This window comes from Rhinolophus sinicus, chromosome 15 (genome assembly GCF_057876585.1).
Source record: "Rhinolophus sinicus isolate RSI-liver-muscle chromosome 15, RSI-T2T, whole genome shotgun sequence".
Taxonomy (NCBI): domain Eukaryota; kingdom Metazoa; phylum Chordata; class Mammalia; order Chiroptera; family Rhinolophidae; genus Rhinolophus; species Rhinolophus sinicus.
Window position 1 is genome coordinate 74,646,143 of NC_142515.1, and position 26,767 is coordinate 74,672,909.

The 26,767-nt window shown below is 58.8% G+C and overlaps 3 protein-coding genes across 8 annotated transcripts in view; 2 read left to right on the forward strand and 1 right to left on the reverse strand.

Annotated features, from left to right (window-relative positions):
* The window catches only part of FZR1 (fizzy and cell division cycle 20 related 1), a 39,940-nt gene extending 29,152 nt beyond the window's left edge, over positions 1–10,788 (forward strand). For 3 of the 5 annotated variants that reach the window (XM_019744120.3, XM_074337561.2, XM_019744119.3), the window contains exons 2-14: positions 2,003–2,125; positions 3,389–3,514; positions 3,635–3,698; positions 3,792–3,919; positions 4,619–4,701; positions 5,247–5,430; positions 6,210–6,275; positions 6,805–6,907; positions 7,012–7,196; positions 7,388–7,621; positions 7,946–8,050; positions 8,677–8,778; positions 9,076–10,788. In XM_019744120.3, the coding sequence (XP_019599679.2) occupies positions 2,057–2,125; positions 3,389–3,514; positions 3,635–3,698; positions 3,792–3,919; positions 4,619–4,701; positions 5,247–5,430; positions 6,210–6,275; positions 6,805–6,907; positions 7,012–7,196; positions 7,388–7,621; positions 7,946–8,050; positions 8,677–8,778; positions 9,076–9,117 (1,491 nt within the window). In that variant the 5' untranslated portion in view covers positions 2,003–2,056 and the 3' untranslated portion in view covers positions 9,118–10,788. The remainder of the gene's footprint in view (positions 1–2,002; positions 2,126–3,388; positions 3,515–3,634; positions 3,699–3,791; positions 3,920–4,618; positions 4,702–5,246; positions 5,431–6,209; positions 6,276–6,804; positions 6,908–7,011; positions 7,197–7,387; positions 7,622–7,945; positions 8,051–8,676; positions 8,779–9,075) is intronic. The other 2 variants (XM_074337562.2, XM_019744121.3) reach the window with 1 other exon arrangement.
* A 1,606-nt stretch (positions 10,789–12,394) lies between these two features.
* Positions 12,395–15,631, forward strand: TEKTIP1 (tektin bundle interacting protein 1). 2 transcript variants are annotated; one of them, XM_019744127.3, is made up of 4 exons: positions 12,395–12,755; positions 14,857–15,095; positions 15,184–15,312; positions 15,419–15,631. In XM_019744127.3, exons 1-4 carry the CDS (start codon positions 12,469–12,471, stop codon positions 15,595–15,597), a joined length of 834 nt encoding a protein of 277 aa, XP_019599686.3. In that variant the 5' UTR covers positions 12,395–12,468; the 3' UTR covers positions 15,598–15,631. The 2 variants fall into 2 exon arrangements, with proteins under 2 accessions (XP_019599686.3, XP_019599687.3); XM_019744128.3 differs by having other exon boundaries at positions 15,187–15,312.
* A 102-nt stretch (positions 15,632–15,733) lies between these two features.
* On the reverse strand, positions 15,734–25,496 carry MFSD12 (major facilitator superfamily domain containing 12). Its single transcript, XM_019744122.3, has 10 exons — positions 25,041–25,496; positions 21,078–21,288; positions 19,157–19,295; positions 18,852–19,028; positions 18,468–18,560; positions 18,280–18,372; positions 17,651–17,821; positions 17,465–17,559; positions 16,304–16,434; positions 15,734–16,194 (listed from the first exon to the last, which is right to left on the reverse strand). Exons 1-10 carry the CDS (start codon positions 25,336–25,338, stop codon positions 16,172–16,174), a joined length of 1,431 nt encoding a protein of 476 aa, XP_019599681.1. The 5' UTR covers positions 25,339–25,496; the 3' UTR covers positions 15,734–16,171.
* Between the last annotated feature and the right edge of the window lie 1,271 nt (positions 25,497–26,767).

The following is a 26,767-nucleotide window of genomic DNA, read 5'->3' on the forward strand; positions in this document are numbered from 1 at the left end:
CAGACGTCCAGCGTCTGGCCTGGGCCACATCAAAGCAGCCCCATGTGTCCCATAAGGCAGGTGAGGCTCAAGGACGTGGCAGGCTCACGCTCGTGCTTCAGCTGCACGGTGTGTGTGGTCTCCGTGATGGGCCAGGGATTTCTCAGAGGCCGTTGGGGGATGTGAACACAGAACTTAGGCAAACTTGCCTAATATGTCAGTGTGGTCTCACACGAAGGGACGTGCGTGATGTCAGCTCAGATTGGTTCCCTGCCTGGTGATGCTGAGCTAGGACTTTCCTCAGATGCCTTTTGTAAAAGGGGCAGTTGATCCTCTAGTCTGCTCTGTCTCTATGAATCTGACTCCCCTGGGGACCTCCTATGAATGGAATCACACAGTGTTTGTCCTTCTGTGTCTGGCTTATCTCACTGAGCATAATGTCCTCCAGGTTCATCCACGTTGTAGCAGGTGTCAGAACTTCCATGTTATGACTGAGTAATATTCCACTGTATGGATGGACCATAGTTTGTGTATTTATTCATCTTTCAATGGGCACTTGGGTTGTTTCTCTTTTTGGTGATTGTGAATATTGCTGATAAGAACATTCGAGTGCTAGTTTCCATGTGGGTCTGTTTCCTTTCTTCTGCATGCAAGCCTCGGTGTTGAATTGCTGGGCCATGTGGCTGTGTATGTGACTTCTGGAGGAGCTAATGGGGGTCGGGGCGGGATGGGGAGTTAGGGGTCAAAGTTTCAGTTTGGGAAGATGAGAAAGTTCTGGAGGTGGATGGTGGTGACAGTTGTAGAGCAGTGTGAGTCCACTTAATGCCACTGATCTGTGCACTTAAAATGGTTAGGATGGTGATTTTATGTTTATGTATTTTCCCATAGCTTTTTTCAGGCAAGTGCTGACTTCACCAGGGTGCTACACCCAGGAATTCATAAGCTTTGAGATTTTGGCCTTTACCTTAGGCTTCCTGATGCTTGGTCTGTTGTCGGTCCAGGCACCCACGTGGAGACTCGCGGAACTGTCACGGCGCTGCTGTGCATTGGGGGCTTTGACTCCAGCCAGACGAGCTGAGGGACAGTGACTGGGGGGTCGGGGGCAGGTGTAGAGCAGGCCCACAGCAAGGAGCTGCAGTCTGCTGAGCCCTCTGTGCCTGGCTCTGTCCTAGAAACTTGCTTCACCTTCCATACTCTGCGGTGCCTCCACCGGAGGCAGGACTGGCAAACATTTTCTTCTGAGAGCAGCCAGAGATACAGCTGTGGGCCTGGTTTGTCCCTGGGCCCTGGTTGCCATCCCCGCTGGAAAGAGCATCCCTTCTCTCTGAGGCTGCCCTTCACATCTGCCCTTCGCTCTCTAGAATGTTCTTCTCCAGCCTTCTCACTGGCGTACTCTCCTCTTCCTCGGAGAGGCTTCCCCGTCATGGGTATGCACTGGACGCTGACATCCCTGGGCCACGACCTGGTCGGCCTGGCCCTGGAGCCTAAGTGCTGGCATGGGGTCTGGTGCCCGGTCAGCCCTGGCAGACTCCCATGGAGCATACTGATACCCCCCATGGTGTAACTCGGGACACACAGGCCGCCCTGCTGAGAAGAAGGAATCCTTGCTGGGACCACCCCAATCCTTGTCCAGCCCCCTGCTTCCCTTTTGTGGCCAAGGAGCAGGGACATGGTCTCGTGGATGGCTTGTGGTCTCATAGGGTCTAAAGCAGGAAGGCAATGAGTGGAGGGCCTGGGGCAAGCCCTGGGGTCAGGGATGGAGGGAATCTTGCCCTAGCCAAGACAGAGGCGAGGGGGCCTGGAGGAAGGTCCCCACAGTGGAGTTGGACGGGAGTCCCATTTGTCCCATCACATCTCCCTCTGACTTCCAGGGCCTGTGGGGTGCCACTGAGCCCATGCTCTGGGCTCCTGGGATGGAGGGCCCCATCATGTGGTGCGGGGACTTGCTGTTCCCTGTGGTCACCAGGTAGTGGTGGGGGCCGCTGCCCACTGGAGCTGACCTCTCCTGCCCTTCCTGCCCCAGGCTGACCTTGGCTGGCTGACCTTGGCCGGCAGGCCGTGCCTGCCCTGTGTCACCATGGACCAGGACTACGAGCGGCGCCTCCTCCGGCAGATTGTCATCCAAAATGAGAACACGATGCCATGTGTGAGTACCTGACGGCGCCCCTGCAGCACTGGCCGGGCGCGGTGGAGTTGGTCGGGAGATGGTGGGGTGCAGTTGGCCACTGGGCTTCAGCCCTCAGCAAACAAATGTGCTGGGCAGATGAGAAACACGTCCTCCCCATGGCTCTCCCTTGGCCATGTCACTGCCACACCCCAGGTGTGAGTCCCGACACATGCTTCCGTGCACCCCCCCTTCCAACTGCTGAGGCCCCTTATTCTCATAGGGCCTGGGGCCTGTGCTTCCCGGTCTGCAGGGCATGCCGGCCCTTCCCATGGGGACTTAGGACTGACTGGTGATGAGGGAATGAGAGCTGCCTTCCCATTGGGGTGGTGAAGGACCAAGCATAGCAGAGCTGGGGTTCAGCCCCAACCCCAAACCGTGCAGGGGAGCTGGCTTGTGGGGCTGGGCTGCCATGGGAGGGGGTCAGGGTGCTGGGACACGGGAGCCTATGATGCAGGGCTGACAGGACAGACAGGCCCCGGGAGGGTCCTTCCTGCCCTTCCAGCTTCTGATGCTACTGGCGGTCCTTGGCATATAGACCCATCACTCTGGTCTCCACCTCATGTTCACGTCCCCTTCTCTGTCAGTGTCTCTGTCTCTTATACGGACACCGGACATTCAATTTAGGGCTCAGTCTACTCCAGTGTGACCTCATCTTAACTTGATTCCATCTGTAGACCCTGTTTCCAAATAAGGTCACATTGCGGGTACCAAGGGTTAGGACTTCAGCCTATGCTTTTGGGGGACACAGTTCAACCCACAGCAGATCCCTTACAGGTTAAGGACATTCCCGGGACAGTCGAGTGGGGTTGGAGGTTCACTGGGAGTGACGCACTGCCTTCCTTCCCGTCCTGATTTGGGTGGGTAGGTCGTGGTTCCGTGGGAGAATATCCTCATGTGCGGGAAATGGGGATGATGGGGTAGCAGCCTCTGCGCTCAGGAAATAAACGTTTTCTTCCCATACTTACACCTTTCTGTCTGTCCTCATTGCTTAGAAGTAAAGCCACCTTGCAGGGTTCAAGTTTCTCGAGCTCTGTAGCTCCCTGGCCTCTTCCTGCCTCACGGAGCCCCCAGCAGGGTTTAGCACGTGAGGAACTTCCCCAAATGTTTTACTTCTACCCCTCGGGTTCCCAAGATCAGGCTCCTCTTTCAACGACCAGAGGCCAAATACAGCAGGCAAGGCGGGCTAGGCTGAGCTTGGCGTGCTCTCTGATGCACCCAGCCCCTCACTGCTTATCTTTCCAGGTCACGGAGATGCGGCGGACCCTGACACCTGCCAACTCCCCCTTGTCCTCCCCCAGCAAGCATGGGGACCGCTTCATCCCCTCAAGAGCCGGTGCCAACTGGAGTGTGAATTTCCACAGGATCAATGTGAGGGCCCCGGAGGGCAGAGGGCGGGGAGGGTTGGGGAGAAGGACCACTAACCGCGCAGCCGTGGGCCGGGCCAGGCCGCTCCAGCTCACTCCCATCCTCTCCCTCCCTCTGCCGCAGGAAAATGAGAAGTCTCCCAGCCAGAACCGGAAAGCCAAGGATGCCACCTCAGACAATGGCAAAGGTCGGGAGTCAGGGCCCCAGACACCCCTTTCATCCCCCACCCTGCCCCTCACCCCACCCCGGCCCAGCCTCTTACCGTGCTTGGTGCCCACAGATGGCCTGGCCTACTCAGCCCTGCTGAAGAATGAGCTGCTGGGAGCTGGCATCGAGAAGGTACAGGACCCGCAGACGGAGGACCGCAGGCTGCAGCCATCCACACCCGAGAAGAAGGGCCTCTTCACGGTGAGCCTGCCGGCCGTGCCCACACGGCTGCTCCCGCTGGGCAGACACTCCTGTCCCCAGGACTGTGCCAGGCTCGACCTCGGCTCCGCCTCCTGCACTGTGTGGCCGTTCCTCCAGGCCCCCAGCATCGGCCTTCCTGAGAGGCTCCCCCATGTCCCAGCCCTGCTGGGGCCCTGAACCCCAGAGAGAATGGGGATACCTGCCTGAGGAAGGCAGGGCCAGGCTCCTTTACTCTGAAGTTTGCCCCGGGCCTGTCACCCTCCTGGGAACCTGCTGAGAAAAAGGTGACCCTGGGGCAGGTGCTCGGACAACTGACAGGCAGCCAGGTGCAGGGTGAAGGGGCAGCAACCTTGGCAGAGCCGCCCCACAGAGCATGTCCGTGCCATCCTGGGTCATGGGGGCCCCTGGCAGTGTCAGAAAGAGCCTGGCTTGGGTCCCACAGGGTGGCTGAGGGGCTGTTGGCCGCAAGGGGCGCGGGAGCATGTTGGCAGGCACTGCCGGGAGGGTGCAAGAGGAGGCCTGGTTTGCTTCTTTGAGTTCCCAGAACCCAAGATACCCCCATTCAGAGCTGCTCCTGGTTTGGGCCCCCACTCTCCCGCCCAATCGCCAGGAGCTCAGGGCACCCAAGCTTTGGGTCTGAGGTTCCCAAGCTCTGGGGCCACGGTGTCCATTCAGCCGGTGTGCGTCCCCCCTCCCTAGTATTCCCTCAGCACCAAGCGCTCGAGCCCTGACGATGGCAACGACGTGTCTCCCTATTCCTTATCCCCCGTCAGCAACAAAAGGTGAGTCCGGGCCTGCAACAGCGGGACAGGGAAGGCGACAGCGGGGCAGAGAGCTCGGTGGGCGTTGGGACAGGGCAAAGCGGGTGTTGGGGCAGGGAAGGTGGGCGGCAGGGCAGGGATGGTGGGCGGCAGGACAGGGCAAGGTGGGCGGTGGGTCAGGGAAGGCAGGCGGCGGGACGGTGCATGGGAGGGGCAGTTAGTCCTAGGACAGTGCGCAATATGCAGAGGGTCTTGGGGACACCTCACCCAGGGCACTGTCGGCCTAAAGGCCTTGACCCCAAAATGGGGACGGGGAGTCAGGGAGGGCTCTCCGGAGGAGGTGCTGGGCAGAGGGGGCAGCATGGCACTTGAGCCTCAGGGTGCAAACACCCGAGAGCAAAGGGCCTCGTGTCCATGGGGTACCCACAGTTTGGGGTCATGTGGGCAGAGGGGAAGGACGAGTGGGAAGAGAGTCGCCAAGGCACCAGGAGGTAACGTTAGCCGAGGAGAACTGATAACTACGTGGCTGCTTGGCACCAAATCACCAACTCAGGCTCTCCCCACAGTCAGAAGTTACTGCGATCGCCACGAAAACCCACCCGCAAGATCTCCAAGATTCCCTTCAAGGTCCTGGATGCACCCGAGCTGCAGGACGACTTCTACCTGAACCTGGTGGACTGGTCCTCTCTCAATGTGCTCAGTGTTGGGCTGGGCACCTGTGTGTACCTGTGGAGTGCCTGCACCAGCCAGGTGGGTACCCCAGCACCTGCTCACGCACGTCTGCCTGTGTGTGTGCAATGGGGAGTGGGACGGCTTCTCCCAGTAGCTGAGCACAGTCGGGCCTGTATAAAGGGTGCTCCAGGGCCCGGGGCAGCACCCGGTTGCCTCTCTCAGCACTGGGGCCTACCCTCTGTGCAGACGAGGACCCAGCATCAGTCAGCAGGGGTGAGCAGAGGCCCAGTGCCCCTCCCGCTGTGAGCTGGCTCCCGTGACCAGGGGCATCCTTGCTGCCGACCTGAGTGTGGCCTTTGCCTGTGTCTGCAGAGGAGAGGTGACAGGTGTCTGGCCTGGCTGAGCCTGGGGGCTGCCCCACTCCTCCCCCAGCAGTACCTCTCTGAGCGGCTGCCAGGCCCATTGTGGACTCAGGCGCTGCCCCCGCCAGGGTAGGAGGTTTTCAGAGATAAAACCAAATGCAAATGGGTTCAGAAGAAGGTGAGCGAAGCCTCCCCAGAGAGGGCTATACCTGCTGGGAGTACCCCCTCTGTGTGATGCCCTCATCACCTGAGTGTCCCGCCTAGCTCTGCAGTCACTCATCCCTGTGCTGGCATGGGTCCCCTTGCAGCCTGCAGCCTCCAGGGCAGCCCAGCTTCATTCTCCTGGGTCCCAGCACTGACACCAGTGCCCAGAAGCCTGAGGTGTGACTTAGTGAGTGAATGAACAGATGGATGAAGGGATGGATGATCGGTTAGGCCTTGAATGACCAGCAGGCAGCATGTCACCTCACATCGATCACTCCCTCTTTCCTCCAGGTGACCCGACTCTGTGACCTCTCAGTGGAAGGGGACTCGGTGACCTCCGTGGGCTGGTCTGAGCGGGTCAGTACACAGGGCTTGTCCTCTGGTTGGGAGGTCTGACTGTGCCTCGCTGGCAGGAGCCCTCGTGGTGTTTGGGGGCCAGGGAGATCCAGAGGAGCAGAACCCAGCCTGTTGGTCTTGCCCAAGTCCCAGGGCGATGTCTGCACCCCACTTGTCCCCAGCCTGGTAGAGAGGGTTACAGTAACGGGCTCCTGACAGGGCTTCTCCCCAGGGACACAGGGTTGGTGGTGGCCCCCAGAGAGCCCTGCCCCCATGGAGCCTGGGCTCCACCCACCAAGTGGGTCCACATGTTGAAGTTCATGGCCTTAACTGCGTGTTGACTGGATTTTGACAAACCCGTGTGTTGTGTAACCATCCCCCCAGGAAGTTCCAAGGGTGGCTGTCACATTGATCCAAAGGGACATGCATTAAAGATTTGAGAGAAATGGCCCCAAGGTCCTGTAGTGAGGAGATGGAGGGGAGAGCCCAGGGAGGACGGGTCCCCACACCGGGGCCTGATGCCCGCTCTTGCCTGCATCCTTGATCCTAGGGGAACCTGGTGGCCGTGGGCACGCACAAAGGCTTCGTGCAGATCTGGGACGCAGCTGCGGGGAAGAAGCTGTCCATGCTAGAAGGGCACACGGCACGTGTCGGTGAGTGATCCAGGGTGCTGTTGGGTGGGGGTGATGCCCAGCACACACGCCCATTCCCGAGAGGCCAGGCCTTGGCCTCACCCCGCCCTCCACCTGGCCTCCAGGGGCGCTGGCCTGGAACGCCGACCAGCTCTCATCTGGGAGCCGGGACCGCATGATCCTACAGAGGGACATCCGCACCCCACCTCTGCAGTCGGAGCGGCGGCTGCAGGGCCACCGGCAGGAGGTGTGTGGGCTCAAGTGGTCCACGGACCACCAGCTCCTCGCCTCTGGGGGCAACGACAACAAGGTAGGCGCCTGGGCCCCTCGCCATCTCAGCCGAGGGATTCTCATTCCCACCTGTCTAGAGCAGGGGTGACGAGGCTGTCCCCCATGGAGGACATGGCAGGCTGGGGTGAGGCCATCCATCTTCCCTGGGGGAGCCAGCCGGCCTCGGCCGCAGCCCACCAGCTGGGAGCCTCACAGTTGCTGCTCCCACAGCTGCTGGTCTGGAACCACTCGAGCCTGAGCCCTGTGCAGCAGTACACAGAGCACTTGGCGGCCGTGAAGGCCATCGCCTGGTCCCCGCACCAGCATGGGCTGCTGGCATCCGGCGGTGGGACAGCTGACCGCTGCATCCGCTTCTGGAACACACTCACGGGGCAGCCACTGCAGTGCATCGACACGGGCTCCCAGGTGTGCAACCTGGCCTGGTCCAAGCACGCCAACGAGCTGGTGAGTGTAGCGCAGAGCTCAGGCGTGTGGGAGCCCTGGGCCCAGGGGCCTCCCCTGCATTCTTGGGGGGAAGCCAGGCCCCTGCCGCCCAGGTCACACAAGCTCAGTCTGGAAGTGCCCATCCGTGCCCACTGACCACGAGTAGAGACTGGCAGAACTCTGGGTGTAATGTGGTTCCCTGCCACCCTCCAGTCATCTACCAGAGGTGGGGGTGGGCAGTGGCCGGGCGGGCCCAGGATGTGGGGGAATCGACAGCTTGTCTCTGAGCCCTGGGGCTGTCGGAGGGGAGCCCCAGGTTCCGACAGCATCCTCTCCACCCCCCAGGTGAGCACGCATGGCTACTCGCAGAACCAGATCCTGGTCTGGAAGTACCCATCCCTGACCCAGGTGGCCAAGCTGACCGGACACTCCTACCGGGTCCTGTACCTGGTGAGTCTGCGCTGGCAGGTCCTGGACCTGGCGTCCACAACCCTGGGAAGGCAGGGTGCAGATCCGGAGCGCAGCCTCCCACCTGGGCCTGTGGAGGCTTCCCCCGGCCAGCCCCCTTCTCTGGCCTGAAGAGCAGGGAGGGTTGGTTCTGCTTTCAAATGTTACCTGTGTCATCACTTTGGATCTATTATACTTTCCTGAACTCCCCAGCGCTTGGGAAGCTCTGCCCTCCCAAGAACTTCCACACATTTATCTTTACCAAAAAATTACATATATGTATGTACGTGAAGAAGCCGAAACTAACCCACATCCAACCACTCAGAAAATCTCTGAGGACGGTTCACCAGATACCCGTTTGCATGTGCCTGGGGACAGGGGCCCTGCCCCAAACGCACTCCTTCTTCAAGCATTTTTGTTGCTTTCTAGAAAAAATGTTTTGTGCTTGAACCATTGTATCCTTTGCTTCGAGTGCACAGAATACACCGACCCTCGTGGGTGGCGGTGGGATGTCCTGTGTTTTTGGCTTTCGTGGGGACCCCCCCCACCGCACCCTACGCCCATCATCAGCTCCATCCATGTGGCCAGCTGCGGGGCTACAAGGATAATGGGGCTCCTCCCTCCTGCAGGCCATGTCCCCTGATGGAGAGGCCATTGTTACTGGTGCTGGAGATGAAACCCTGAGGTTCTGGAATGTCTTTAGCAAAACCCGTTCAACAAAGGTAAAGTGGGTCGGTATCAGCACCAGATGTTCCCCATGTGCGTCCCCTCAGCCTGTCTTGGGGGCCGTCCTCCACTGCTGCCTGAGCAGCCCCCTTCACCAAACTGCTGTAACTTCACCCTGGGACCCCCGCAGCCCCGCTCTGCTCCTGTATCACAATACACCCCAGCCAGGGCGTTCAGGGTGCCGCAGCCTGTACACGTCAGGTCGCTGGGGACAAGCAGTGCCCACTCCGGCCCCCCTCCAGCCCGAAGCCTTGGCCCCCCTCCCCACTGTGGACTCAGCAGCCCTCTCATGTGCCCTGCAGGAGTCCGTGTCTGTCCTCAACCTCTTCACCAGGATCCGGTAAACCTCGGGCAGCGCCATCCAGGGCCGAGGAGCGCCGCCTGTCATCATGTGCATGGACCCGCCTTCCCCTCTCGTTCCCAGAAGCAGCAGCCGGGTGGGCGGGGAGCCGGGCCTGGAGAGACCCTGAAGATTCTCATTAAAGCCTGATTGCCAACCCTGTCAGCGATGTTTGGGGCGGGGACGTGGTCGGGCAGCCGCTGGCACGGGCTCCAGCTCCTTCCACACGGTGGCCCCGTGGCGCCAGCTCCGACTGTCTGCACTCTGAGCGGGACGGACGCGTCCCTGGACCCCCGCCTGCTTCCCTTGTGCTCATCTGCCTCACTGGGCTGCATGCTCTTCCCAGAAGCACATGCTCGCCGTTGTCACCACCCGCGCCTGTGACCGGACACAGCTGGACACCAGGCCGCCCAGCCAGGGGAGCTCCCAACAGGAGGATGGTTCAGGTCAGCCCATGGATGTAAGGGACATTCCTGCCTGATAGGTCCCTTTTCGGCCATCTCTGCTGTCCCTGTGCCGGCAGCCATCCTGGGGACTTTTCCAGGGGCCAGGCGTTGGGAGCAGGCCCCAGGCAGTCTGTGCACCGGAGGAGGTCATCTCGAGATGGACTTGTGCAAGGAAAACTGAAGTTGGGTCCACTTGCTGTCATGTGCTTGCCCTGACCCTGCACTGTCCTTGTCACTGACTGTGTCACAGCCAAGCTCTGTCCCCAAGCGGGACTCTGGTTCTTGGGGCTTGCTGGGCCAATAGGTCCAGGTAACCTGAGGGTTGTGCCTCACCCTCCTCTCCAGCCCCTTCCCCACCAGGCTATCCCTGTGTCCTGTCCATCTGCACCTATGGCCACGGGGAAGCCAGGGAGGAGAACGAGTGGAGGGGTGCCCCTTGATCCCCCCAGTGGCTTCCTGAGCGTCCCTGGACCCTGGCCCTGAGCTGCATCTGGATACCACCCTCTCTGGCCTCATGTCAGTCAAGACCTGGAGAAGTCAGAGAGAGGGAGGTGGGCCCAGGTGTGGCCAGGGGCCCAAGCAGCCCTCAGCCTCTTCCCCCTCAGAACAGAGGTCAATGACAGGAAGTCGCCTGGGCTGAGCAGGCCTCCGTGGGGTGGAGGGTCACCCCAGCTCCTCCAGTGTCCCCACCACGGTCAGCCCCATGTATGCACGTGTATATATGTATTTGTGACTTTGAGTTTGTTTTGTGTTTTTGTAGATGGGTCCCAGAAATGTTTGAGGCTAGCTGGGGAGACGGGGCCATAGCTTTTAACGCCCTCATTTGAGAGGGGTGATGAGCTGAACGTGCTTGGACTTGGGGAAGGGTGGGGCCCTGCCTCCCCAGCCCCATCTCGGCATCTGCCTGCCGCAGGGACGGGCAAGGACAGTGTACATAGACGGATTTATTTTGATTGGTCAAGAACTTATTTTTGTTTGTTTGAGTTTTTAATAAGAAAACAATCCATTTCTACTGCACCCTCACCCTGTTCGGCTGCCAAAGACCCTAGGAGCTGGCTCTGGGCGTGTGGGACCCATGCCAGGGAGTCTGACAACAAAGGGGGTGCAAAATGTGTGCCCTTGCCTGCGAGTCTGGTGGGCTGGGTGCAGGGAGGGTACCCGATGCAGAGCCAGCCTGTTTCTCATGTAACACAATGTCATTGTCATTAAACCAGCTGTGGGTTCATGCACTGCTAGGGCTGGCTGTCCATCTGTCTGTCTGGTCCCCAGCTAGGGTGGCTGACAGCTGAAGTCGGCACATGCCCAGGGCCCCAGACCAGCCTGAATGTCACAAAAGGTGGTGAGCAGTCGTCTTTGAGGGACGACAGTGTCCCTGGATTCCTGGTCTACTGGGGGTGAGGACGACATGCATTACACCAGTTCTTGAGGCCCAGCTGGGGAAGAGGTGTCCACAGGACCAGGGAGCTGGGGGCAGGAGAGGTCCTCTCAGGGCAGGCGCTGCCGTCACCTCCACCTGACACGGGGTGACCGAGGCCAGCAGCAGGGTGAAGGCCCGGGTGGGCTGAGGCAAGGTCTGTTGGGTTTCTGGTGGTCATCAAGTGTAGCTTTTTCAGTAAAGGGGGAAAAAAGTGAAGGGTGAGGCAGAAGCCAGTACAGCAGTGAGGCCGGGAGAACCCAGGGGACCTCGCTGCTGCCCATGACAGGTGGAGCACCCTAGGCCCTTCCCTCCAGCTGAAGATCCGCAGTCTGGGCACTGGGGACAACAAAACAGACCAGCTCCCAAGACCTGCTCTCATGGAGCTTCTGTTGAATGGTATGTGAGAGGGACATACGTGCTATGTCATGGGTAGGAGGCTTTGGGAGTGGCCAGCTTTGAATCCGGGACTTGCTACAAACCCGACTTTTGAGCAAGGGCCCAAAGAAAAGCAGGAGACACCGGGGCCAAGGACTTTCCAGGCAGTGGGCACTGCCAGTGCAAAGGCCCTAAGGCAGGACAGTGCCTGGCGTGTTGGAGGAACAGCGAGGAGGCCCGTGTGGCTGGAGAAGAGTGAGCGAGGGGAAGACGGAAGGGACGGGGGCAGGTCATGCAGGGCCTGTGGCCACGGGAGGACTTGGGCTTCTGTCCCGAGGGAGGGAGGTGCCTAGTGTGTGCTGAATTGAGAAGGGACGAGACTGCTGTGTGGAGACCTGACAACAGTGGTGCAGAGGCCACCGAGGAGGGTCTGCCAGGCAGGTGAGGACGTGACTGGCCAGGACCAGGCAGAGGTGGTGAAAGGGGCAAATTCTGCATTTTATGTTACTTTTTAAAATTATGGTAAAATATACGTAACTTCCAGTTTATCACCTCAAAGTGAACAATTCAGTGGCATTTGATACATTCACCATGTTGTGCAACCACCACCTATGTGTAACTCCAAAATATTTCCATCACCCCAAAAAGAAACCCCTCCCCATTAGCTGTCATCCCCAGCCCCTGGCAACCATGATCCCACATCCTGTTTGTGAACTTGCCTGTTCTGGATGTTTCACATACATGGAATCACACTGTGTAGCCGGCTTCTCTCATGAGCACCGTGTGTTCAGGGTCCATCCACGCTGTGCGAGTGGCAGCGCCTCCGTCCTTTTCACGGCCGACTAATAGTCCAGTGTGTGGACGGGTCACGCTTATCCAATTGATGGGCATTTGGGTTGTTTGCACTTTCTGATAGTTGTGAATCATGCTGCTTTGTGAACATGTGTGTGCAGGTTTTTGCTCTGATGTAAACAGATGAAGGGCTGGATGGGGGTGAGAAGGGAAGCATTGGGAAGGGGGGGCGGGGCGCGGTCCCAGCCTGAGCACCTGGAAAGGTGGAGCTGAGGATGCGGGAGTGAAATTCAGCTGTTTGGCACAGAGACCCCGGAGGGGGACCATGGGGAGGAGGCCAGAGAAGCGGTGGTGGGATCGCTGGGCCCGAGCCTCCCAGGCACGGCCCTACTCCTTCCTTCAGCCCCTCTACTGGGGCGGGAGGGAATGGTCAGGACTGTTGCCAGGACACCACAGGACGGCCTTTGTTGCTGTCAACAATGGCCCCACAGGCCTTCTAGGCAGGAGCACCCAGCAACCAGAGGCAGACATGCAGACTCTGAGGCAGGAGGCTGCCAGGCCCTACGTCCCCCAGGGGAGCCTCGAAGTGGCCTTCCCGGCACCTTGCTACAGGTGAGTGCCCACCATGCTGGAGCATGGCCTGTCTGGTTCTTGGGTGTGATTGGATTTGGTTTGGCTTCTCCTGACTGTCACTACTTCATAAAAGGCACGTTGGCACTGCACCCTCCCCTGGCTGATCCCTGCGTCTTCCCACCCACCTGCACCGGGGTCCCCTCCTCCCCACCAGAGGTGAGAGCAGGGCAGGGGCATGTGTAGGTCACACCTGCTCACTCACTGTGTGCACAAGTCGCATGCCCACACAGAAACTGAGAAGACAGGTGTCTAGGACTTGCCTGGGACTGTGTAACAACACAGACGAGGCAGCTGACAAACCAGATTTATTCTCTTCCAGTCGGGAGGTCAGAAGTCCGAGATCAAGGTGTCGGCAGGGCTGGCTCCTTCTGAGGCTGAGGGAGTATCTGTTCCATGCTCTCCCAGCTTCTGGTGGTTTGCTGGCAGTCCTTGGCGCTCCTTGGCTTGTGGGCGCACCACCCCATCTGTGCCTCCGTCATCACGTGACCTTATCTGTCCAGATCCCCTCTCCTTACAAGGACACTGGGGCCCGCTCTAACCCACCATGACCTCATCTTAACGAATTCTGTTACAACCCTGTTTCCAAATAAGGTCACGTTCTGAGGTTCTAGGTGGACGTGAATTTGGGGGGACACTCAACCCAGTAGAGTATCCATTAATAAGTGACTGTTTCAGTACATTACAATGATTACTCTGCAGCTATAAAATAAAAAGAACAGAGGAGTAAGCACCCTTTGTGCCACTCCATTGCCAAGAAAATTAAACATGATGTGAAACTGCAGCAGGTTCCCACATTTCTGTACTATAAGGGCCACACCCATACACTGCCCACTTCTGGAAGAAGGCAGAAGAAGGTAGAGCAGCAGCCCAGGTCCGGCCTGGGGTAAGTGAACAATCACTTGTCATTGCATGTTGCTTTAGAGTGCGAAGCACCATAGGTGGTCCTGAACCATCTCTGGGTGCAAACCCAGGCTGCGTCAGGCTCCTGAGGCTGATGTTCTAGAAACGACCAGGCTTGTCCCACCTTTTATGAGACCTGTGCGTTTCTAGTTTTGATGCTCTGATCGGATCCACTGGAGTAAGAACTCTGAGCTGGGCTCCGCACAGGGCAGAGATGAAAGCGTTTTGTCAGTGGCCTGCTGAGGCCATCTTGGGGTAGCCAGCCTCATTCTTCAGGTGATTTCCCAGGATCAAACTCACCAGGTCAGAGCACACGCACAGCTGTCTCTGGGGCAGTGGTGCTACTAGCATGTGTTCTGGAAGGAATTAGCATTTGAGGAGTCTGCTTAAGCAAGTTTCACTAGTTTGGGGTTTTTTCACTTTTCCTTAATTTTAGTTTTAATGGTACCTCATTGAGGTTTGATTTTTGCCATCATTAGCATAGTTCCACTAACCTCTCTGCACTGCAGCCTCTCTGTTCCTTAAACTGTCCTCTGCTGCCCTGGGGCCTTTGCACATGTCACTCCATCCACTTGGAGTGGGCCGCCTCCTCTGGGAAGCCCTCCTGCTGCTCTCAGCCTAGGACAGGCTCTGGCATTAGGGGCCCTCTGGAACAGGCACGAATATGTAGCTACAAAGCTTATCCTTTAACTGTGAACTTGTCTTCACTCAGTTGGTCCCTGATGACTAGGTGGATGACGATGACATAACTTCTCTGAGGGTTGTCTCAGGAATCTGGACGGCTCAGCCAAGACCACCTCCCCTGGTGTGCCTGCAGGCCGGGGGACTTCCTGGAGGAAGTGGACTGCGGGTCTGGGAGGCTGGAAAAGGACTTAGGACCCTGGGAGTGGCCAGAGCTTTTGTATCCTCCTCCCTGGTGTCCCTGGGGAGCATGTGGCAGAGAAGGGGGAAGCCTCCCTCTCCTCTGCCAGCCTGGGCGTGGGTGTCCAGTTCTGAAGGACACGTGGCCGAGTGGAGATGGAAAAAGAAGGCCACGCAGCATGGGCCAGGCCTTTGCACCCTTAATGCCACAACATGTGGCAGAGGATAAAAGGCCCATTCTAGAGACGGGCAAGATGTGGCTCAGGGAGGGGCAGGGGACAGCCGCAGGCTCAGCCTCTGTCCCCTCCCTGGCCCTTAGTGATGACTACCTGTCCCTGGAGGGGCCCCACTGGATGCCGGCCATCAAGCAGGCAACATGCTGGAAGTACACGCCCATGGGACGAGACACGGCCGGCCAGCTGTGGTATACTGGCCTAACCAACTCAGACTCCCGCGAAGCCTGGTACATGCTCCCACGGGCCCTGGACAACCCCTACCGCGAGGCTTACTCCCACTGGCACGGATGCTACAGCCACCGGGAGCGGGGCATGCCCTCGGGTGAGTGCCCAGCCTGCCTGCCCTGACCCAGGTCAGCCCCGAGGGGAGGGCGAGGGCCAGAGATGATTTCCCCCACTCACTGTCCCAGCAGCCTACACCCAGCACCTTCGGGAGACCGCCTGGTACGACCCCATCATGCCTGCCCAGCACAAGGCCCCCAGCACGCGGTGGGGGACCATGCTATGGAAAGACAGACCCATCTGGGGCAAGGAATACGGTGAGGCCAGGGTCACGGAGGCCACGGGATGGGGCGGGAACAAGGCCACCTAGGCCGGGGGTGACACTGCCTGGGGCCAGGAGGTAACCCAGGTTCTGCCCCACAGTGGTCGACAGGCACCGACGCGGGGTGGAGCCGCGGGGGCAGGTGTCCAACCACGTGCCCTACCTGTCGGCGCAGCAGCGTCCACGCTACACGGCCCAAAACTACCGGCAGTGGGACCTGGAACCCTACTGCCCATCCACTGGCCAGCAGCCCCCACCTGTCCACACTCCCACTCTCTGATAAAGACCGTCCCCCTGCGGGGACACTGCGCCTCTCCCCGAGCATCTGTCCACATCTGGGGATCAGGGCATTGGGCGGTCTGGTAAAGGGAGTTAGTTACTAGCCACATCCCCAGGCAGACAGCTGAGGCCACTCGTCACCGTGAATGGCTCTTTATTCACTGTCAACAGCGTTCTGGGTGCAGGGAGCTGGACATGGACCCCCAGGCTGGGGATCCAGGAAGGCTAAGTGACAACGCCATCCTTGGGGGGGCCTAGCAGCACCCATGAGATCCCAGCCAGGCCAGGGATGATGTGGAGCTCAGTGCAGCCCCAGGACCTTCACATCCTGCCCTCGTGCAACACACAGGGCACCCTGACTCATCCTTTAGAGTTAGACTCGGGCACCCCCAAACCCATGGGCCCCTGGATACCAGAGGGCCTAGCTAGTTGTCTCACCCCAGCTGGGGTACTGCCCTCACCACCCACTGACCCCACAGCCAGGCAAGGAAGGAGGGGTGGAACCCGGAAGAGCAGGGCATAGAATGTGCACAGTCGCAGCTCATTTGCATAGGACAGGAGGCCATGGGGGAATGTCAGGGCTGGGCTCCGGGGTCCCCTGCAAGAGAGGGGTGGGGTTAGTGAGCATGGGGCCTGTCTCTGCCCCGGGCTGCCCACTCATGGCCAGGTTGGGTGTTTAGGGGGATGGAGGGGGGTCCACAACTCACAGCTCCGCAGGTGGAGGGGCCAGATGAGAAGACTGCACAGAGACAGGGTGGCAGCCATGCCCACGCCACCTGTCACGGCCACCATCACCCAGTGGTAGAAGCCCACACAGGCCTTGCAGCAGAGCTCTGAGCTGGGGTAGGGGAGGACAGCGTAGGTGAGTGGACACTCGTGGGGACCCTCCAGCCTGGACCTCCCATTCCTCCCACCTCAGCCAGCAGTCAGGCTAGAACCTGGGGGTCGCCCTCCTCCCCCCACTCTCCTCCCACATCTGATACTTCAGCCAACACTGTTGGCTCTGCCTTCAGAATCTATCCCAGATCTGCCCACTTGCTCCCGCCCATCACCACCCACCTGGACCAATGCACACTTCTGCCCTGGTCCCCAGGTTCCAGCCCTCACCTTCCAGACTGTCCTCCCCACAGCAGGCACCAGAGAGCACCTGTGAGCACCCAAGTGAGGCCCCACACTCCTGCCCACCTCCCTCTGAGTGAAAGCCGAAGTCCTCCACACGGCCCTGCAACCTGCCCCCGCCCCCTCCCTGCCCTCCCCTCTCCCCTCCTCCCTCTCTTCCCCTCACTCTGCTCCAGCCACTTGGGTCGCCTCACTGTTTGTCCAAGTCAGGTACGGTCCTGCCCCAGGGTCTTTGCACTGGCTATTCTCCCCATTTGCCTAGAACTCCCTGGTTTCTACCGGGGCTCTGGACCATGTCACCTCCTCCAAGAAATCTTCCTTGACCTCCTGTCCCAATCAGGCCTCCTATGTGGTGTTCTTCACACCACTCGTCGACCACACGTTTATGTGTGTGGTTTACATGATTGCTGTTGCCCCCAGCTCCATAAGGACAGAGGACCAGGCCAGCTCTGCTTCCCAGATCCTGGGCTTCTGCAACGTGAGAACCATTGGGTCTGGAACCCCAGGTTCCGAATATCTGAGTGACACAGATTCTGGCTCTCCCGTAGTCCTGCCCACTCACATCCAATACCTCAGCACACACAGCAGACTCAGGGTTTGTTGAATGAATAAACAAAGTGCCCGAGCTCAGAAACAACCAGGTCTCCCAGGCCTATGAACCCCACTCCAAATCCCCTGACCTGGAGCAGTGCCTGGCACACAGCATACTCGGTAGACTCTGGTTAAATGACTGCATGAGTCGCACTCACGCGCAAGGGTACAGGCTCTGGATGACCATGACTGCCAGCCCATTGGCCACCTTATCCGAGAAGCTCATGGCGCCGTACACAAAGGCTCCACTGTGCTGGGGGGACATAGGCAGGAAGGCGGTCAGCACCCGTGGCCAGGCCCCGGGCCCCAAGACCCGCCTACCTGGCCCTGCCCACCAGCCCTACCGTGTGCGGGCCGATGAGGTCAGCTGTCATGGCCAGCGAGGTGACGAGGATGGTGGCACAGCCCGTGCCTAACAGCACAGCCGCTGCATACACAGCCACGCCCAGCTCCTCTGCCAGCGCCACCCAGGCTGCGAAGGCCAGGATAACCAGGAGGCCCACGAAATAGGTCATCTGCAGCAGAGACCAGTATCAGGCCTGCCTCACGGGCTTGCCCTCTCTGGTCTTCAATCCACCCCCCCCCCAGCCCCCAGCCCCAAGCCCAGAGAGTGAGGGGGTCAAGTTGGACTGTCCCCAAAGAGCCCCCAGCTCTGACCAGAGAGCTGACATTCTAGAGACAGGTGGCTTTACATCTAAGTGCATATCAATTAAAATTAGGTAAAATGGAGCATTCAGTTCCTCAGTCATGCCAGCCACATTTCAGGTACTCATAGCCACCCTGGCTAGCACACCGGTCAGAAAGTTCTAGAGCTCTGTAGCTCCAAGAGTCTCAGAAGCCAGGGCCTAGAGACTCAGGTTCCAGACGAGGTGTGAATGCTGTGGTCTGAAATCACCCGGGCTGCACGCGTCTGAATTTCAGGGTCCTCATCGGGCATCTCCCCACTGCCCCCAACGGCCCTGGGCGCACTCACATTCCTTCCGATCCACTTGTTGACTGGCTTCATGAGGAAGGAGGAGAAGAAACCGCTGAGGTACATCACCAGTGGGATGGTGGCGATGAACTTCTGCGGGGCAGAGTGGGTGGGCATGGGTGTGTCAGGTGAGGCGGCTTGGGCTTGAGGCCCATGGCCCTGGCCCGCCCCCGCCCTGCCCAGCTCACCTTGGGCAGATTGAGGGAATAGGTGAGGTACATGGCCATGTACGTCTGGGACAAGTTCACAATGAGCCTCGTGCTCATGTATAGGAAGCCCACCTGTGGGCAGACGGAGGGTTCAGGGGTCAGGCAGGGCCCTTCTCCACTCCCATCTGCAGGGAGCGCCAGGGGCCTAGCTACAGCTAGCATCTGATCCACGAGTAGTGACTGCCTAGCTGGTCCGGGCAGAGAAGAGAGCAATGAGTGCCGAGCAATGTCTGCCCTGGGTGGGGAATGGACAGTGGATGTGTTTGCTCCTCTCTTGGCTATCCCTGACTGCAGCCCCGCAGAGGTCAGGGCCTAGGAGGAGAGCGGTAGCCACTGCAGCCCGCTCTGCTCCCCACAACATACCTGGTAAAAGGCCGGCTCCCGAAGCCAGTGTTTCCAGAGCAGCAAGGGCCGGGCAGTGGCAGGCGCCAACAGGGGGCTGTGTTCGTCCGGCTCCTCCACCTGTCGCCCCTCCCTGGTGCCCAGGTGGAACAGCAGTGAGAAGACAGCTCCAATGCCCACCACTAACAGGGAGAGGTTCTGGGGACCAGGCAGGAAACGGGTCAGCAGTAGCTCTCGAGGCCCGAGCCCCGTGATCAGGACCTGGGGGGTTGTCCTATTTGCCCAGGAGCAGCCTTGCCCCCATCCCCACTCCGGCCCCAGCTCACCCGAAACACTGGCACATCCTGGACCCCCAGCTGGTCACTGGCATCCTGCATGGGCCCTATGTGTGCAGAGGCCTGCAGGTGGAACATGAGCCAGGCAGTGCCGTAGACGGTGATGTTGGCCACCACTGTGAAGGCGTACCTGGCAGGGCAGGGAAGGCCTCAGCATGGCAGCCCAGGAAGCCACACAGCCACTTCTTCCCCAGGCAGCCGCAGTCAGAGCTACTTGTGGCGTCCGGGGAACCTTGTGACGGGTGATTTCAGCCGCCAAACCTTGGGTGGTCCCAAAGAAGCCCCTGCTGGCCTCAGTTACCCCAGTCTGTACCTTATCTGATGATTTACAACTCTGACCCACGACCACGGTGATGGGGGTGGGGGAGGAGCTGGGGTTCAGAGCAGGGCCCAGTCAGAGCTGCAACCCAAGTCTGAAAATCCGCGATGCTCAGAAGCCAGAATTCTGGAATTTTTGGTACCCTGATCCTGGGCTTCAACAGGGCAAGGTCTCCATAGTCTAGAATCATCGGGGTCTGCTCCTGCCTGTAGCCCTAGAGCAATGTCCCTTCAGGGGCTGGGTGGGCAGGGGAGGCGGGCCTCTGGATCTCAGCAGGACTCAGTCTCCCTTTATGAAAGTGAGATCAAGACTATCCCCGAGGTCACAGTGAAGATGACACAAGGATGGCAATAAAGCACTTGCAGGTGGAAAGTACCCCAGAATGTGGGCGTGGCCCAGCCCAGCCTGTCCCATCAGCTGGGGCCCTTGGGGGCCCAGTCATTGAGCATCCCCTGTTGCTAGCGCCTGTAGCTCTTGGTCATAATGAGGAACTCAAAGGCAGGGGTGGAGAGGAAGCCAGACTGGGCCAAACAGGCTGAGGTGGAGACAGACGGGACCCTCAACAAAGAGGCTATCCTAACAAGAATAACACACTTACCGAGCGCCAGCTGTGAGCCAGGCCTTTCTCTGAGCTCCAGCCATACTGGCCACCCTCACATGTGCTGTCCCTTCTGGCTGGAACTGTCATCTCCTGTACCTTTTTCCTACTGCACACGTCCCATAGGTACCTTGCTCTGTCTGGCCTTGGGCACATGATAGCCTGGGCTTGCCATGAGGATTAAAGAAGATAATTCATGTGAAGGGCCTAGAACTGTGTCTGGCATACAGCAAGCACTCCATAAATGCTCCTATGATCATGAAATCCAGAATAACCTCCTTTAGCACCTCAAGCAAGTGAACAAATAAGCCAGGCACTGACTATATCCACGTGCAGCAGGCAGGATACTAAGATGGCCCCAGAAATCCCCAAGCCCTGGCCCTGCCCTGTTGAACCCTTTCCCCTTGAGGATGGAACCTATGACTATGATGGGATGCCACTCCCATGTGGAGGTAACTTTCTGTGGCACAGGTGAAGGGATTTTGCAGATGTAATTAAAGGAGATTATCCTGGGTGGGCCTGACCTAATAAGGCGATTCTTAGAGAAGGGGCTGAAGCCGTCCCTGAGATCTGATGCATGTCTCCAAGCACCGCAAGCCACCATGAGCTCTACATCTGCAAGAAAATGAATTCTGCCACCAAGTACCTGAGCAGGGTAGAGGGACCCCAAGCCTCAGGTGAGAAACCAGCCCTAGACAACACCTTGATTGAAGCCTCAAGACGGATACTGAAGCAGAAAACCCAGCTAAGCCGAGAGAGACTCTTAACCCACAGAAACCATGACATTAACCGTGTGCTGTTTGAAGCTGCTTTGTGGCCATTTGTTCCGCAAGCAGCAGCAGCTGACTGATAACACCTTCCCAGATGTACAAGCGGCTGCTGAGAGTCCCGGAGCCGCACCGCCAGGCAGCGCCCACACAAACAGGGTGGCCCTGGGTCCCCCGGCCTCACCTGCTCTGCGTGTGCCATCCCTGCCCTGCCCTGCGAGGTGATACCTGAGAGCTGTGAGCTCCACCTTCTCATGGTCATTGGTGACGAGCTCGGGGATGAGGCTGAGGTGGGCAATCTGTGTAGCAGCCCAGCCAAACTGGAAGATGACAATGAAGGGCCCGTAGTAGAAGAGGGCAACCCACTCGGGCGTGGTCTCCCCGCAGCCCAGGCAGGGACTGAAGATGAAGGGGAAGGAGAGCAGGACGCAGAAGGTGCCTGTGGATGGGGCAGAGCGGGAGGTCACATCACCTGGCCTTCCCACAGGGGCCCAGGGCTCCCTGGGGTGTGACCAGGTGGGGATCAAATAGACATAGAAAGGCGAGAGACCCTCCCAAAGACACACAGTGGGGTATGTGGCATCAGCAGGCCAGCGCGCCCCAGGCTTATGGCCCCTGAGACAAATGGGGAAACTGAGGCAGAGATCTGGGGTCCCCCAGAGGTCACATAGCAGGTTGAAAGAGCGCTGTGGGGAGCCCTGGAGAACTGCCCACCAGAGACGCACCCTTTACACCCACAACTTTCCCTTCCTGTCTCACCCAAGAAATGGGGCTTTTCCGCCCCCAGCTCCTATCAAGGATCCTGTGGGGCCATCAGGAGTCAGGAGATCAAGTGATGCTGAACTCCGCCCTCTCTGAGCCCCAGGGTCCCCATCAGCCCATAGGAGGATCTCTCCCTGGAAAACATTCCAGTAGCTCAGGACATTCAAGTCCTCCCCTGGCCCACCAGCCCTGCTCGACCTGCCCCGTCCCCTCCCCTGACCTCACCTCCCTCCCGCCCTCACTCACTGCTCCAGCCACACAGGGCTCCTTGCTGTTCCAATACACCAGCCCTAGAGGATGATCTTTGCATGTGCTGTGCCCTCTGCCTCAAATGCTCTTCCCCTAACATCTTAGCAAGGCTGGCTCCTATTCATCCCTCAGGATTCAACTCAAATGCTACCTCCTCAAAGAAGTCCTTCCTGACCAGCTCCGTCACCAGCAGTCCCCTACCCACCCCGACACACTCTATCTGGACTTTGCTTTCTTTTCTTCACATCCCTCAGCACATGCAGGAATTCTTTTGTCTGTCTCTTTGCTTGTTTCCTGCCTGCCTCTGCCACCAGACTATGGGCTCTGTGGGGGTGGGTACCTGATCGCTCTAAGTCACTTCTATGTCCCTGGCATCCAGCACAGAGCCTGGCACATCAATATCTTTTGACGGAGTGAATAACAGTGCCTCTATTTACAGCCCAAAGGGGTGAATGTGTGTTATACTGGTGTTATTATTATCATCCCCATTTTCCAGATGAGGAAACTGAGGTCCATTGAGTGAGCCACAGAGCTGAAAATCCAGCCTGCTGAACTCAGTCTTGCTCCTTCCCTCCAGTCCTGCAGCCTTCTCCCATCCCTGCACCTAGAAGGAGACTAGCAGCTGGACTTTCCTCCTCCCCCAGGCTCCAGATGTGACCTAATCCCCAGACTCTGGGCCTAACCAGCAGTCCTGGGATGAGGAAATGAAAACAAAACCAGCCTGGCTCTTTCTCTGGAACTGGGAGGGGCATCCTGGGCAGATGCCTGAGGACTTGAGGCCACCCGGGGGCCAGGGGCCAACTGCAGACTCTAGTCAGAAGAATGTGCTGCCCTGGATGGACTCTACCCTGCTGCTGCCCAGGCCAGGTTAACCATTGTTGGAGCTAGGCTGCCTGGCTGTGGGTCTCGGGCATGTGACTTTGCCTCTCTGGGCCTCAGTTTCCAGAAAATGGAGATAATGGAAATATCTGCTTCCTGAGGTAGATGTGAAAATTGAGAGTTAATGTGTGAAAGCAGGAGATCCAACTACTCTGAGCCACTTCTTGCCTCAGCAGCTTCAAAGCCATGATATTTCACACCTTTACACAAGCCCTTTCAACAACTTGGAATGTCCCCCACATACAAATACACATACTCCTATTCATCTTTCAAAACCCCAAAGCCAATGTTCCATCCTCCAGAGTTCTACTTCTTTCTTATGAAGCCCAGTCCACACCTGCCCCAGCCTGGACCCCACAGGAGTGTCCACGTTTGGCTCTGAAGGTCCTCTCTGGGCTCGATGGGGAAGCCACGAGGGCCTATTAAGGGGAAGAACAAGTTAATCACCACCCCCCAGACTCAGGGGCAAACAGAGAAGTGGGCACTGTTGCCAGGGTGACCTTTGCTCAAATCACCTTATCAGGCACCCAGCTTCCTTTCCCCACAGATCATCCACCCAGAAAATGGAAGGGGTGCAGGTGGAGGCCTTGGTGTCTCGTAAGAGCACCCATCTCCCAGGCCTGTTTTGCATAAACACAAAGCCTCAGTCCTTTATTTACAAAAATGCCTCCAGGCCCCTCCCCACCCCGCTTCTGCAAGGGGACTCAGGTTCTTCCTGAGGTCAGGTGGGACCCTCACTGAATCCCAGGCCCCCCACCTATGAAAGCAGAGTCAGGCTTGGAGTCTCTGAGATGGTAACAGGTCCCACCTCTGGGCCTTTGCACATGCACTGCCCACTGCCAGGGCTACCTTCTCATGCTGGCTCCATCTCCCTGGATGGGGTCTCCCCTGACCCTCCCCCAAAAAAATAGCCCTTCCCCCCCCCATTACCCCACTCATCTCTCTGGCATAAGAACTACCTGTACCTTGTTTGTGTGTCAATGAGTTGACACTATTATTATTTTTAAAAAGCCTGCCTTTGAGACCCGGGGGTCAGCTCTGCAAGCAAACCCAACATCAGCCCAAAGAGGGACACCTCGAATGCCCGCTTTCAGGTGATGCAGTCACTGGTCTGAGTCTCCTGCAGACTAAAGTGGCCCAAACACAGCCTAGGCATCCTCAGCACCTGACAAACCTGAAATCCAGTCCCAGGCTGAGGTGGCAGTGATGCTAGCTACCCTCAGGTCACGTGGCGATCTGCGGCACCTCACAAAAATGTCATCTATGAGGGCCGGAAGCCAATCACTGCCTCCCAGGTCACTGTTTCCAAGAGCAAGAATACACCAGTTAGCCCCTCCTGCCTTCTAGAAAGCTGCCGCCCAGAATTCCCCAAGTGGCAGGATTCCTGGCCTTGCTTCCTGAAATGCCCAGTGAGCCCCCATTGCTAGGATGCAGCAGACACCCCTGCCAGGGGAGGAACAGCAGGGAAAGTGGCCTGGGCTAATCTCAAAGCCCAGAACGCCGGTGGGCAGAGAAGGGATGCCCGGACACAGGCCTTATCATTGGTGTGCACAGGGCAGGGTGCCCAGCCCCCTGGGATCCGCCTCCTCCCCTCCCCAACAGCCCTCTGGGTCCGCAACATCCCCAGGCCAGAGGGCAACACCATTATCTGCCCTTCAGACCCCATCCCGGTCAGCCAATCACAGATCCCTGACCCTTCTAATTGACCCACCACCAACTCTCAGCTGCCAGGGCAGCTCCTCCCAAATGCCCAAGTGACAGTTCACCAGAGATGGGGGAGGAGATGGACAGAGAGCGCTGGGGGAAAGAACAGAGGGGTCTCTAGGCAGCTTGACCCTCACTCAGACCAAGCTGTCCTGGTGGTCACCCTGATAGACAGATGGGGAGATCAAGCCTGACCAGACAGATGGACAGAGGCAGCACTGGGCAGTCAGACCCAACCTAAAGCGAGTTCAGGGAGCCACCAGGGGTCAGACAGACGAAGGGAAGTGACACTGGAGGGTCACACCAACAGTCAAATAGAGGGGGCTTCACAGGTCAGACGGGAGCCATACAGCGGACAGAGGTGGGGGACTCAGGCCACGGGACAGACAAAGGGGGGGGTTCAGGACATGTGGCAGAGACAGAAGGGGGCCTGGGCAGTTAAGCAGACAGATAGGGAGGCCCCTGGGTCAGGCAGATAGAGGTGCTAAGTAGTCAGACAGAGGGCTCAGGCCCTGGGGCGGACAGAAGCGGGGGAGGCTCAGGCCAGTGAGGGCACTGGGCTGGCAAGTCGGATGGGGCGGCTCGGCTGCGACTTACCGACCAGGTGCCAGGACTTGCGCGGCCCACAGCGACCGCAGCGGCCCGCGGCGCGGTCGGCCTCGTAGCCCACCAGGGGCGTGCAGAGCCCGTCAGCCACCTGGCCGAGCAGCAGCAGCAGCCCGGCGCCGCGCGAGCTGTAGGCGCGCACCGAGTGCAGGTAAAGCAGCAGGTAGGTGAACCACATGGACGCGCACAGGTCGTTGAGGAAGTGGCCCACGGCGTAGCTCAGGCGCGCCGTCAGGGACAGCGGCCGCGGGGGCGCGCCCGCTCCAGCCGCGGGGGGTCCGGGGCCCATGGCGGCGCTCCGGGCTCGGGCGGGGACGTCCGGCGCTTCGCAAACTGGACCCTGGCTCTGGCCCTGCGCGTCCCGCACTCCCCGCCGCTGCTCGCGTCCGCCCTGCCCCCCCCGCCCGGCTCGGCGCGCCAGTGACCGCAAAGCCGCTGAGTCCAAGACAGCAGCCCGGGTGGGGCGGGGCATCGTGGGAGCAGCGGCTGCCTCCACCAATCGGGGCCGTGCGCCGGTGCCCGAGAGCCAGTAATCGGGGAGATAGGCGTGGCCTCTGGGTTAGCCCGGCGCCCACGGAGCCGCGTGGTCCTAGGGACCGACCGTAGCTTTGGTTTGTGGGACCCTCCGCACGGAAGTTGGGGGCGACGCAAGGAGATTTCCCCTCAGACTCCCGTCGCCAGGCCCGCGCCACCCTAGCCTGCCCGCTGCTTTACAAGGCCTAATGTGGCCCGGGGAGAACGGGGTGGGCTGGGGTGTGGGTTGGGGGGAGGTCTCGCCTCCTTTGGGGTCCGGTAACTTCCCGGCCTGGAGAGACACGGTCGGATGCGGAGAGGACGTATTACTTCTAATTAATTAGTTTTAAGGATAATAATGAGGATAATCATCATAATAACACCAGCTGGCATTTAATGAGCGCCAACTGTGCCAAGCGCCCCACGTGGATTTCCTCATCCCAGCTGGGAGAGGCGGAACAAGTCTCCCAATTCCAGGCCAGAAACACGCCCAAAGAGGGAGAAGGTGCTCTGAGCGCTCTGGGCGCACAGTGCTCACCTGACACAGTGAGTCAGGTGCATGCAGTTCGTAGGCCAGTGCTCTCGACCCCTCCCCAGCTTCCTCCAACCGCCCTCCCTCGACTGGGTCACCACACAAGCGGTTTCAAGTTCCTCCAAGCGTTGGTTGCGGTTCCTCCTTCCCCCACCCCGGCCTCCAGGCCTCTTCCAGGAATGGTTTTAAACCTGCGTGGCCAGAGTCACGGCGTCCAGACCAGCCCCACCCCTCTAGCTGTTCCAGCTGGGACAAGTCCCTTAACTTCGTGGGGCTCAGTCTCCCCAGTTCTAGAATGGGTATAATGTATGTTAAAAGTGATGGACGTGGTGGGGAGGGCGGTGGTAGATGAGGGTAAAGGGAATCAAATATATGGTGATGGAAGTGATGGAAATGTTAGTTCTTAATATTCTCAGCCAGAAAGCGTTCTCAGTGAGCCCTTGTCCCCTGTCAGTTATTACTCTGGGTTTCCACCGTGCCCTGGACTTCCCCCATCACAAGCCTGATATCTGCTTCCTACCCTTAGCTGTAACCATCTTGTCTGTCCTCACTGGACTATGATCCTGATGGAGGCCGGGACCAGGGCGGTCTCAGTCACTGCATTGTCCAGCAATGCCTGGCACATAGTAAGAGCTCAAGAAATATCTGTGGAGACAACAGAATGGTGGTTCCC